The 14099-nt window shown below is 36.6% G+C and overlaps 1 protein-coding gene across 1 annotated transcript in view; it reads right to left on the bottom strand.

Moving 5' to 3' along the window:
* Window positions 1–711: 711 nt before the first annotated feature.
* LOC101038388 (calcium-activated chloride channel regulator 4) overlaps window positions 712–14099 on the bottom strand; it is a 32888-nt gene continuing 19500 nt past the window's right edge. Inside the window, exons 8-14 of the mRNA XM_039473678.2 lie at window positions 12215–12392; window positions 10772–10878; window positions 8856–9071; window positions 7699–7966; window positions 5244–5414; window positions 3744–3977; window positions 712–3386 (exon numbers count right to left, since the gene is read on the bottom strand). Coding sequence (XP_039329612.1) covers window positions 2947–3386; window positions 3744–3977; window positions 5244–5414; window positions 7699–7966; window positions 8856–9071; window positions 10772–10878; window positions 12215–12392 — 1614 coding nt within the window. The 3' untranslated portion in view covers window positions 712–2946. The remainder of the gene's footprint in view (window positions 3387–3743; window positions 3978–5243; window positions 5415–7698; window positions 7967–8855; window positions 9072–10771; window positions 10879–12214; window positions 12393–14099) is intronic.

Here is a 14099-nt window from a genome sequence, read left to right as displayed (position 1 = left end):
TTGCTTTGAGTTGAACTCCTCTTAGTCCCATTTTATACTTGTGTGAATGTTCATCAGGCACTGTGGTTTGGATTCCCACACTTACACATACTCTTCTAGAGTACTCTGACATGTGACAGCAGTCATCTCAGTGGTATAAATAGAAGCATTCAAAGGCGGTTCTCTCAGTCCTAGCTGAGCAGTTGCGACTATGAATGTGCATCATCTCTCTGTGCTAAAGCTTGGGGAGACCCTGGGGGTAGGTGTTTAGCTTGTGACACTGTAGACTGCCCACCTCCAGGAGTATCACTGACTTGGATATCTGGTGATACAGGTTTTTTTCTATTCAGGAAGCCTGTAGATGTTGGAGTCTCTGAGGTCAGTACAGGATTGGTCCTCTTCCACACAGGGCTGCCTCTCTTTCTTAATGGAATAGCTTAGATTTATTTTCTGTTGCCAGATTCTCTGTGAGAGGTGATGAACCTAAACTTACCTTCCCAGATGTGGTACTTCTTCATGATTAACTAAATCAAGTATTAGACCATGAATGCTCCTAGGCAGTTTTAATGGACAGCCCAGGCAGACTCCATACTGTAGGTACAATCGCTAGTTTATCCTGGACTACAGCTAGGGCTGGTTTTGTGTACATGCCATCTGTGCAGTTGCTTGGAGCTCTGTGCTTAGAAGGGCCCTGACTTGGTTTAATGTTTTGCTGTTGCTGCTTTGGAAGTCTTACTAATTTTAAAGCAAAGGCCTCTTATTTTCATTTTGCAGTGAGCAGCATAAATTATGTAGCCTGTACTGACTACAACAATGGTAACCATTTAGTTATCTTTCTGATTCTTAAGAATTCATAATTAACTATTTGATGCAGACCTGGGAATAAACAAAATCAAAGCCTGACCTGGGAGGAGAGAGTTCACTACTGGGACCCACCTCAGCCTGGCTATTGCACTAGAACATCAGAAGGGGAAATAACCAGGCTGGTACGCTTTGCCTCCAGAGTAATGGGATGAATGGGTGGAAAGGACATAAAGAAAATCTGACTTTTATATATGATTTTTGGTGCCAATATAGAATTTCAGGGCTTCACTTCCCTCTTGGTAAAAGGCCAGGTGTTCTACACTTAATACTTTTCCTGCATTTTCTCCTGTTCATCCCTAGCCATTAGCACAAGATTAACAGGAACCAGTCTGTTAGAGAAGCTAACAATTCCAATGGACCTTTTGCCTCAACAGCTTAGTCAACAAGTTGCCCTAGTGTGCAGCTCATTTTCCTCTGCACATTTTCTTCTGCATGCTCTGAGAGGAAGTCAGACTTTCCTAGAGTCAGGAGTCTTCTACTTACTTCTTCCCCTGCTCCTTTACCACTTCCAATTTAAACTACAAGGCCCTTTTTGTCAGCCCTGCTAATTACACCAAATTCATTATGCCAGGTCAAGATCTATGTTTGAAGATTGTTAAAAGGGACCCCTGGACTCAGCTTATATGGCTTTCATTTTTGTTTACTTCCAAATAGCAAAGAATTCCTACCAATGCTACATGAGATAAGAAGGCAGATGTGTGGATGCTGTTCTTCAGGTCCTCTTTAGTTCCTCCAGATGCTGAGTTATGATCATAAAAATTCCTGTTCAAAATGAAAAAACCACCCTTTGGAAGAACAAGGAAATTGTATGCTTGTAAACTTTGACTTAATGTCTACTTCATTCTATGAGGGGAATTCATTCTGCACCATCTTACACCATTGTTACATGCTCTGTGTTCCATTTTATTTACATCAGTAGGGCCTCTGGCAGACCTGGCTATGGTCTGCCGTATAAAACTGCTCCTTTCCACTTACATTTTCTGTTTAAGAGATCTCATTAGTCAATATGTTTGTGACCCTGAGAGATGAATGAAAATGTTATGTTTTGAAAATATTTAGTTTTGAGGCTGGGTGCAGTGGCTCGTGCCTGTAATCTCAGCATTTTGGGAGGCCGAGGCAGGCAGATCAGAAGGTAAAGAGATCAAGACCATCCTGACTAACATGGTGAAACCCTGTCTCTACTGAAAATACAAAACTAGCTGGGCATGTTGGTGTGCACCTGTAATCCCAGCTACTTGGGAGGCTCAGGCAGGAGAATCACTTGAACCCGGGAGGTGGAGGTTGCAGGAGAGTTGCTTGAACTCTGGGAGGCAGAGCTGAGATTGTGCCACTGCACTCCAGCCTGGTGACAGTGTGAGACTATGTCTTAAAAAAGAAAAAAAAATTTAGTTTTCTTTATCTGAAAACAAGGGCTATAGATAGGAGCTTCAGGAGTTCTTTCCTATAATAAAACAAAAACTATGCAGATAGGTATGGCTTTTTAAATGAAAAGAGATAGATATATGTTTATATTGAAATAAAATCAGGAAAAATTATAGTTTCACAGGTGGTAATCGAATTTTTTTCTATTATTCTCCTTAGCTATGAATTGTAGTAAACACAACCTTGGCAATTGTAGGGTATAGGTGGAGGCTTTGGATGAATACAATATCATCAATTTATTCTTAATAATACTAATACAATATTTATTTTTTTCCAAGTGTTTATTTGCTTTCCTTTAATTGTATTTTGACTACTCAAATAGATCCTTTACATTTCTTGATGAAATTTGAAATATCATTTCAGAAAACTTTTGTATCAAATAATATACAACCAGGAATGAGTATGAAAAAGGGTTTTTGTTCATCTCTATTTCTTACAAATAAAATAACAAATAAGTACAATTATTAAATTTAAATTTTCACACAGTTCTTTACATATCCATGGATGTTTTATTTAATCCAAGTATCCTTAAAAATTATTTTAGACATTTAAAATTATTTTTGTGAGTTTATGATCACACACGGGATGAATTTTGAGATTCAGAAATACCTTTTACTTATCCTGTTTTGTTTTCTAAAACCCTGTTCTAGGTCTACTTGTAGATTTTTCCCTTGTTAAGATTCAAATGGTGGTACTTAAAATAATGCTAAGAATTACAACAGACCCAACCACAGACAATACCAGGGTAGAAATATTAACTCCAGAATGATGATTTTTATCAGGAATAGCAGTAGTATAATTTTTATCTGGAGTAGGAGTAGTATAATTTTTGTCTGGAGTAGGAGTAGTATAATTTTCATCAGGATTTGCTTGAGGGATAAACAAAGCTACTTGAGCAATATTGGAGACTTTCGATGTCAAATTGCTTTTATCTATACTTTTAATGGCAATAAATATGTGGGTTGCATTTTCTTCTGAGATATTTCCTGGTTTAAATGCAAAGATTTCCTTGGAGTTGGCCTCCTTTGGTGACAGATCAGTAGTATTTACTTGAAGAGCATCATCAAAACTGTCTCTTAGATCAAGGATACTTCCACTTATTCTTATGATATAATGTTCAACTAAGAAAAAAAAGTTACAAGAGTTTAGAGACTGGAGTGCAGCATATTTATTTCTTTTTATTTATTCTCAAAAATGTCTAGTTATGCAAAACATGTACTCATATCAAAAGCCTTACTCATTTTTTAATAAAAGCCGAATTCTGATCTTAAGCTCTGCAAACTGCTATCTTCTCTGTGTAAAAAGTAGGACCATGTTAAAATGTGTCACTTGATTGATTGAAAAATATCAGATTATAAAATTAATGCTTCGCTAAGCTATCAATTTAAAACCATTCTCCCCTCACCCACTCTTACACCCTTGTTTTTGCAATTAGCACTTTTCACTTAAGTCAAAATCACATTACACTTCGTCCTTACCTTTTCCAACATCAAAATCATCTCCTGGTGCTGTCCATGTAAGAACAATCTCACCTTCATGAGGTGTGGCATCAAGGTCTGTGATTTGACTTGGGGGGTATAGGTCAGGCAAGGGAAGGCTTGGGACTTGTGATACCACAAATGCACCTCCGGACGCTGTTCGGCTGAAATTCTCCAAGGTGGCCTGAGTATCCTCATTATTTTCAGGTCTTGGTGGGTTTGCTTCAATTTCCCCTGCATTACACATTTCCTGGTTTATGATGGGCAAAACTGCTGGTATTTTTTAGAATTCAGTGAATCACCTTCTCTACCCCACTTGTCTTTTCCTTTTTAAAAAATATATACAGTCACATTTTTACTAAGTTTTGTGACAATCATAAGCATCCAATTGGTGAGAGAATCTTTGCTTGGACATTGTAGGACAGAATAAGATAATATATTGCTTTAGAATTAGGGCTACACTGGATGAGACTAATATTATATAATTTAATATGTGCCTTTTTTAAAAAAGGAATTGCTTTACTTCTTGAATTATCTGCTCTCTGAGAATATACCTGGAAAAATCATTGCCAGTTCTTCTCCACCCAATTGTGCTAAGACCCTCTCTCCATGCTGCAAGTGCTAAGGAATAATTCTTCTGATTGTATTTCAATTGCTAGTAGAAAACCCCTAAGAGTGATAAGGGACTAAATAACAGCTAGCAAATTATGCATTCTTAATTCTTATATCACTTTACTGTACATATTTTTTCTTTTTGACTTAATAAAATCCAAATAAATGTTTACTCTTATAGCATACATAATCTGAAGGATAAATTCTGCACTGGCTTGTGCTTAGACTCATAAATTGGTCTGTTTCCTTCATCTTGAGCTAAAAATTGGGCATATTACTGTTGATATACATAAGATGTTCCAAAGTCACATAACAACAACTGATGTTTTTGAATGAGATCATGTCTTTTGCAGGAACATGGATGGAGCTGGAGGGCATTATCCTCAGCAAACTAATGCAGGAACAAAAAACCAAAATACTGCATATTCTCATTTATAAGTGGAAGCTAGATGATGAGAATTCATGGACACAAAGCGGGTAACAACAGACACTGGGGCCTGCTTGAGGGCAGAGGTGGGGAGGGGGGAGAGGAGCAGAAAAAATAACTATTGAGTACTAGCTTTAGTACTTGGGTGATGAAATAATCTGTGCAACAATCCCCCATGACACGGATTTACTTATATAACCAACCTGTACATGTACCCCCAAACCTAAATTGAAAGATCAAAAAATAATAACTGATGTTTTTTGAGTGCTTGAGTGCTTATTAGGTGCCAGACATTACACCAGATGTTAGATTAATTTAGAGGCAAATCCTAGTCTGACTGAGAAATTTATTCCATCAGGAATAAAGTTTATTCCACTAGGGAAACAGACTGAAGCCTTCATTATATCAAATCACAATATTATTCAAACTATCACTGGATTATAAATATCATGAATACTCACCGTTTACTACCCAGCCTGGTATGTATGCAGCTCTACTCAGTGGATCCCGCAAGTTTAGCCTGGCAGTGTTTGTTCCTCCATGAGCCCGTACTTTTAAGCTGTATCTGCCATTTTCTGTATATGCTGTAAAATATCTGGAGTAGACCCCATCATTCTTGAAAGAATCAGCGCCTTGTTATAGAAATGAAGGAATAAAGTATTGTAAAGAGAAATGTATGCATTTTCTAAGACAAGCAATCAGCCTCTATAAGCATATTCTCTAGATTAGGCTCAATATTTTGAGGTTGATCCTTTGGAAAATATTTCCATTATATTCTGCCAAAACAATATATTGTTGAATCAATACCTTTGAGCTATTTTAATATCTATTATATCTATATAACACACATACGCACATTGATATTTATGTACACATAATAAATGCCTAAATACTTCACCTTTCTGTCCTTATTCATTCTTATACAGAATATTTCACACAGTACTCTTATAATTTCTCCACCACTTGTTTCGTTTTCAGCTTGCTTTCTCTCAACACATTAATTATGTCATCTCTCTGTTTAAATCAAAAGGGTCTCTACTAAGGAAAAATCCTAGATTTAATTCTTGTAACAGTCAACTAAAATTACTTAATTTGGGTATTTTTAGAGATATAAAATTCCCAGACTTCCTAGGGAAAGGTCCCAGCATTCTGTGTTCTTACAAGCCCTCCAGATGACTCCTTTGCACACTGAAGTTTGTCTGCAGAATAAAGACATTTGAAGACTAAAAAATGTCTGCTCTATGTCATTGTTAATCACCAATACCATCTCAGGTAAAGGCATTCCAAATTAGCAAATCTCCCCAATTAGCTAATTGGTCATTGAGCAAAATGTTGAAAAGGGAAATATGGTGCATTTAAGTTTTAATGTAGTATAGATTTGCAGAAAGGGGAAAAAGAGGCAAGGGATAGTTATGGAAATATTGGTATATCTGAAGAAGACATGGAGGTATGCAAAAGAACAATTTTACCTTCTCACTTTTTCTCAGGGGCAACTCTAGTTGAAGATATGATTATAAAATGATTGAATAAATTACATTGTGAAATATACTGATAGAAAACTCAGGTGCCTATCAATACAGTTATTTCCTTGCTCATAAACCTCTTAACAGAAGGTTCCATTCTTAGAACAATACAGAATCTAGGGAGAGGGGTTTTAGGCATCACCCATATGTAAAGACCAGGGAGACAGAGTATGGTCAACACTGTATCTTGATTCCTACCAGCCAGACCTGGTATCTGATGCCCCAGTGGTGAATCCTCTTCTCCTTTGGCAGTGCTAGCTGCCCTGGATCCCAGTCCTCAAGACTATATTTATACTTTGCTCCAGTTGTTTAGAATTACTTCTGCTTTCTTTCCCTGCCAGGGACCCAAGTTCTATCACTTAATCACATCTAGTTTGCTTGTGTTTCACTCTCTAGCCAGGATTTCTTGATGCTGTCCTCAGCCTCCTGAATGAGACCTTCCTAACTGGTGACAGATGTTGGCTGCTTGGATGACAAACAATAATGATAACAAAAAATAACATGTATGGCCAAACATGGTGGCTCATTCTTATAATCCCAGCAATTTGGGAGGCTAGGGTGGGAGGTTGGCTTAAGCCCGGGAGTTTGAGAACAGCTGGGGCAATATAGTGGGATCTTTTCTCTTCTGTAGATGTTTTCTCTACAAAAAATTTAAAAAGTTAACTGAATATGATGGCACACACCTGTATCCCAGCTACTTGGGATGCTGAGATGGGAGGACTGCTTGAGCCTGGGAGGCAGAGGGTGCAGTGAGCTGAGATGGCACTACTGAACTCCATCCAGCGTGTGTGACAGAGTGAGACATTGTTTCAAAAAAAAAACAAACAAACTCAAAAACCAAAAACTTTAAAATTTTTATTCATTGATTTATTTTTTGGATATTTTTGTTTTTGTTGAGATGGAGTCTCTCTCTGTCGCCCAGGCTGGAATGTGGTGGTATGATCTTGGCTCACTGCAATCTCCACTTCTCCAATTCAAGCAATCCTCTGGCCTCAGCCTCCCAAGTAGCTGGGATTACAAGTGTATGCCACCACACCTGGCTAATTTTTTGTATTTCTAGTAGAAATAGTTTTTAACCACATTTTCCAGGCTAGCCTTGATCTTCTCACCTCAAGTGATCTGCCCACCTTGGCCTCTCAAAGCACTAGGATTACATACGTGAACCACTGTGCCCAGCCCAAAGACATCGATTGAGTGCTTACCACATGCAAGACATTTGCTAAGCACTCTGTAGATTTTACCTAGATCAAATTTCCTGCTGGTCCTGCTATTCGTCCTTAATCTGCATCAATTCTGTTGCCTGTTTTACTACCCCACAATGCCATAGGCACTCACGACATGTTGAGTTAGGAAAAAAAAAATATTGGCTTACTTATGAAAACCTGTGAATTACCTGCACCATTATCCAAAAGTTCCACAACTTCCGTATTTCCACTCTGTGATTCAATGAAAGCAGTCACATTGGCTCCAAGAACAGGTACATATCCTTGTAGAATTTCTGCATAAACAATCATTGGGCTGGGGAAACTGTTTATGTCCTTATTCATTTTAGCATTCACTGTGATTGGAGGCACAGAAGAATTTGCTGCTCGAGAAGTTACTGTAATAGTTAATATTTCTGGGTTTGCTTTGGCTTGAATATTATATGCCCAAGTGCCCACCTAGAAATGTCAACGGAAATATAGTAAGTATCCAAAGTCAAGCTACTTTCTATGTTTTCATTATGTAATTCTAAAATAAATTATGTAATTGGAGAGTAGAATAAAGAAGTTTTTAAGGATGTTGAGGCTAAATGGGTAAGAGCTGAGGCAGTTCAGCCAGGGCATGCCAACTGGTATCATTCATGATGTGTATACTTTGCTACATCTCAATTGGAAAAAATAAATTTTAGAAGGTTATCCTTGATTTTGGCCTTAGAGTTCACAGATTCATCAATCCTGGTAGGGCTAATAAGGAAGGACCCTGTAGCTCTTTACCCACCAAGTTGTATAGACTTTTCCTACATTTCCTTCTTAAAGTTATTTTTAGACTATCTTGACTACCTTTTCTTAGTCTTTTTTTTTTTTTTTTGAGACAGAGTCCTTGGTCTGTTGCCCAGGCTGGAGTGCAGTGGCATGATCTCGGCTCACTGTAACCTCTACCTCCCAGGTTCAAGCAATTCTCTGCCTCAGCCTCCCAAGTAGCTGAGATTGCAGGCATCTGCCACCATGCCTGGGTAATTTTTTATTTTTGGTAGAGATGGGGTTTCTCCATCTTGGCCAGTCCGGTCTTGAACTCCTGACCTCATGATTTGTCTGCCTTGGCCTCCCGAAATATTGGGATTACAGGCATGAGCCACAGCTCCTGACCTCTTCCTTGTTCTTGATTCATAAGTTCTTTTTTCTTTTTTCCCACCATCATAATTTTAAGGACACAGGCATAGAAAGTACATACTATTTTATCTTAATTTTGAAGTTGAAACAATCTTTGGTACTCACATTTATGACATTAAACAATTTATGTTCAGATTTTTAAAAATGTTGTCAGGAAGTCTAAAAGCTGATTGCTTACCTTTGCAGTTCCTGGAATACTGAGATAAGCCATTTTGGAAGCTGCATCCACTGTGAAATTTCCCATTATTGTTCCACTGGGATCCCAGAGAGAAATACTGGGAGGCAGGCTGTCCCATGTGATGAGAAAGAATGTGTCCTTTCCCACTGTGCTATCAATTATGACAGTGTCATTCATCCAGTCATTACTGCTCAGTGTTAATCCCTTACTTTCCAGCTGTTTAAATAGATTTCAAAATTAATGACTTCAGAAGACAGTAATTTTATTCTTTTTTCAAGATGGTTCTTAATTTCTGGCCTGAGAACAAGCTTATAAATGGCAAAGCACCTTACACTTGTGATCTCTCTGCAAGTTGGTTATGATATGACAGTTATCAATTAAAAAGTGAGAAAGTAAAAGACTTAGAGCAGAAGCATGGGTTTTGCAGTTGTGAATATGACCTTATTGTTTTTTTCCGGTTGTCTTGGCAAGCATTCGTGGATATTTTCCTGATGTGAAATTTTGAAATAATTTTTTCACACAGATAGAGGGAGTAGCACTGGACTGATAGTTAAAGGTTGGACTCCTGAGAAGAGAGGAAATTGAAAATAGAATCCTTCTCTGAGAGGAACTTTAGAGAAAGTTGTCCAACTTTTTGTTGATAGCTCTTAGTCCAGGAGAGCCAACCATGTTTCTTTAGTTACTTATTTTTTAAACTGACAAAGAAATATGCATATATTGTGGAATGGCTAAATCAAGTGGATTCACATATGCATTGCCTCACATATTAATTATTTTTGTGTGTGTGGTAAGAATGCATTAAAAAATCCACTTAATGATTTTCAAGTATACAATACATTGTTGTTAACTACAGTTGCTACATTTTATAACAGGTTTCTTGGTACTTCTACCATTCCTTTACAATAAACAGAACAGAAAATAGTATCTTCAGAATCAGTTCTCTCTCCTTACTTGTCAATTTCAGTCACCATAATCATCATTTTCTCAGTCAACCAGTGTGGCCACCTCAGAAATGACCTTTATTATCCTTCAGTTTGTTCTCTGCACACTACCAGGCTAGCTCTCACAACAGTTTTTAACTTGTTTCCAGAGTATATCTTTAGATCAGATGTCCAAACCAATCTGCACATACTCTAAGCTCACATCCTGTATGTAACTTCTGTTCTTTCCAGTGTTGAGAAACAGAGGAAAATAGGTTTGCTTTGGGATCATGGCAAGTTTCAATATAGGCAATGAGCTGAGAGCTGGAAAACACAAGACAGAAATCTTGGCATAAAGTGACATGACATAGACTTGTAGGTATGAAAAGAAGAGAAACATTTTTTGTCTAACATGTTTTGAGGGAAACAGGCTGTGTTCACAGAGGACATGAAGAAAGAAGAATCAAAGTTTACTTAAAGTTTTTGAATCTAAGTAATAGAAAATGCTATCAAGATCCAAATGAGAAAAAATATTAAGTTCAGAAGAGAGGTGAATAAAACAAAAAGCCAGTGAAAGAATGTGGTTGAGGAGGTAACAGAAGACATATGTTTGTAGTTATCCAATGATTATTCACCCCTTCTTTCTCTTGCTTAATTTATTTCCAAGATAAACTTCCTCCATTTCCCAACCAGGTTCTTGAGTTCATGTGTCTAAATCTACTTCATAGAAGTTAAGCATGGGGAAAGCTTGAGAGCCTAAACTTTTAAAATACGTTCATTGAAAAATAGGTGCTTTATTTCGGAAACGTCCATTTTTGGTGAATAATTTGACATTATTAGGTTGTAATGTCATTTCTTAACCAAAGAAAAAGTTTAGATTTTAATTAAAAATTTATTTTGAGAAAAATATGGCACTCAAAACTTATTACTAACAAATTATTTTTTCTTTGTTATGGCAAAAGTGAACGTGAAAACCAAAGGAATGGGAACTCTGACCTGAAGGGACTTCTGGGAGATATCGGCATTTCCTGATGTAAGGGCCCCAAAAGCATCAATGAGGCCATTGTTCTGGGCTTCATCTGAAGCATAAAAATGACTTCCTCCTAAAACGTAAATGGATTAATTAGACTGCTTTCTAGAAAATATGTACATATGTTTTAGTGATTATTAAGGTAATACTTAAAACAAAAATCATAGTTTCAGTGTTATTAAAATAGACCAAAGGCACATAGTTGTGCAGATTAAATCTGAAATGCTAATTTTAAAATGTCAGAACTAGAGAATGAAAGCTACCATGATACCTCATTATCAAAATCTTAGGTAGCTAAAGTGCATGATAATTATAGAATATGAAAGATGTTACAATTCCAGGTATTAAAGCTGACAAACTTTACACACAGCCCTTTTAGAGAATCTTTTATTTCCAACAAAGTTGACTTTCAGATATTTCACTCAGTGTAGATATGTGAAATCTTTTCTTAAAAAATGTGTCAATCTTTTGTTTTAGTTCTAACAAAGTTGACTTTCAGACATTTCAGCCAGCAGAGATTAAAATCAGAAAATTAGAAAGATTAAAGAGCTGCTACATTTAGGCATTGTCACAATAACTGGCAATGAGCAGATAGAAAAATGGAAAGCAAGAGAGATAAATCCAAAAAACTACTACTTTTAAGGTGCTACTTGGAATAGAAATAAATTTTACAATGGCCATGAAAGCACTTTAAGATGATATGATTTTGTATAAGCATTAAAAAGCAGGCATATATTTAGTACCATTAGAAGCCAATTCAACATAATTTATATTATGTCATAAATTATATATTCTCTACTATGTTTAAGAAGGTATTAGAAATACGTAATCCATTTTCATCACATGTCTGTGTGTCTAAAATAACAGCTACCATAGTTAATGTTAATATAAAAACTTCATTGTTATGTAGATCTTTTCAGCCTGAGCTTCTGTTAATCACATACACCCGCCCCATAGCTTATGCTCTGGTCTCACGGATTTTCACCATTCCCACCACATGCCTTGCATTGTCACCCCAACATGATATTTTTTGCCATTGACCTGATCATCTTTTCTTACCATTTCTTCTACCCAGAGGAATTCAACACCTTGTTCAAAGCCCAGCTCAGAATTTAGCTAGTTTCTCATGCGTCCTTTCCCTGGCTGTATACAACTCTAGCAATTTAATGGCTTCCTCTGCTCACATAGAACTTTATTCTTCTATATTCCTCTGTTACAAAAGAATGTTATCTGATTATGTTATTTAATTAACATTTTTTATTTTTACTCCAAGTGCTATGAGAACAGCTTGGGTCTGGTCCCCAGCTTCAGTGCCTCCAGGGGAGAAACTCAAGAGAAATTGTTGAACTCTCAGCCTTTACATTTATGCATTGCTATTGAAGGCCTGGAATAAATGAACCATGTTTTACCTGTTATATTGCTCATCTCTATTACTGCTTCATCAGCATCTTTTCCCAAAGCGATAAAATGAACAATGGCCCCACTTTGTTTTACTTCATCAATACAAGAACTTGCAGTGTTATCCTCCCCATCAGTCAGCAGCACTATTTCAGAGCCATCGAGTTGAGAGTATAGCTCTCCAATCACCTGTAAATGTAATTCAGAGCACAGTTATCAACAGGCATTCCCAGATCAAATAGACCAATGGGAAATGAGACAAAAATTACAGAGAAAACAAACACAAGTTACACAGAATAGAAGAGATGGCCTCTATTTTAAAATAATAATTTTCAAGCAATAATTTTTTGGGGAAGTTAAACATTAATTTCTTTTTAACTCCCAGCAGCAGGGAATATTTATTTAAATGAATTAGGTGGGACCAGGCTTTGGAAAATCCTTTCTAGACTAAATGATGATAACATCTCAACCTGGGAAACTCAGGTCAATCAGATACCAAAGGTATAATTACAGTATATGACATTAAATAGTGTTCTGTTTTCTTTGACTGGACTACCCTCTGACAGATAAGCCTTCAGTTTATAAAGTCTGCTACACTTATAGCTAGATGCCTTAAGAATCCACTTCAACATTTTCAAAGTCAGTGATTACAAATTAGTAAACCCTCACTATGCTTATAAAGAAAAAATATGGAAAGTTCTAAGCATGTGGTTAGGGACCTTGTTATGCAACTTTGATTTACTTCTAATAATAACTGGCACAGAACTAAGCATATTGGTGATGCTCAAATAATACATGAAAATTATATTTGTAGCTTGAATCCTTTTCCTAAATGCCTTCAGTTTGAAACTCAAAGTTTTGAATCTAGGTGCCTGTAAAAGAGGATAAAGAGAACTTATCCTAGGATAACAACTATATTTCACTTTTTTTTGAGACTTTTAATTGGTAGTGGCATTTTGGAGCACCATTTTGAGATACTGAGTCCAGGCCAAGAGGCAACAAATGACAGATTATCAGTGTCTTTCTTTGGCATGGAGTGGAGGTGTTTGTGGAGATGTGCAGAAAAGGGTTTGGAATGTAGAAATCCCTAAGAAAGCTGGATTGGGGGATAAATTGACTACCCTTATGATATTTTTTGCATGTTTTGAGGCAAAGAATGACTAATACATATATTGCAATATATGGGAAATATTCTCTGGCATGCATTGAAACCAAACAAAAAGATAGGAAAATGCTTTTATACATGTAGGGCATTTGTAGCATCTCCATTCACACTTCTCCCATGCATTTAAGTACAAAATGAAGATCAAAGATGAAGCAGAGTTCTCTCTTTCATCTCTCCTTTTCTTGCATGTGTTTATTTAGCAAGCATTTACAATGTGTCAGTCACTGTGCTGGGGATTCAGTAGGAACTACATTCCTATATTAATAAATAATTGGGTTCAATTTAAGTGTTTATGGAGCTTTGTGACAGAGACTGAGGAGATCTACAGATGAGTAACAAAGACAAAACTAATATGTATTTGCCACAGAATATTCTATAGTTCAAGAGAAATAACAATGTAGTGTTAACAGTTTACTGAATACTTGCTATGTGTTAACTGTGTTTTATACGTTGTATAATTTAATCCAAATCCAAGCTCCAAAAGTGTCTTCCTATTACTACTGTTACTGCCTACAATTTGTTTTATTCAGGGCAATTGGAATCATCTTCCTGGGACATAAATAGATTATCAAACTCTGACACTTTAAACCATTCAGGAGCTTTCTGTTTTTCTTGAAACAAAATACAAGCCTCATATTTTTTGAAGTTTTGAAAGAGCTAGTCATTATTTACTTCTTCAACCACATTTCACACCCCCTCATTTGCCAAACTCCAGTGCCATTAGCTTCTAT

This window comes from Saimiri boliviensis, chromosome 11, assembly GCF_048565385.1.
Source record: "Saimiri boliviensis isolate mSaiBol1 chromosome 11, mSaiBol1.pri, whole genome shotgun sequence".
Lineage (NCBI taxonomy): Eukaryota > Metazoa > Chordata > Mammalia > Primates > Cebidae > Saimiri > Saimiri boliviensis.
The sequence above is the reverse complement of the archived record's forward strand: the minus strand, read 5'-3'. Positions and strand labels throughout refer to the sequence as shown.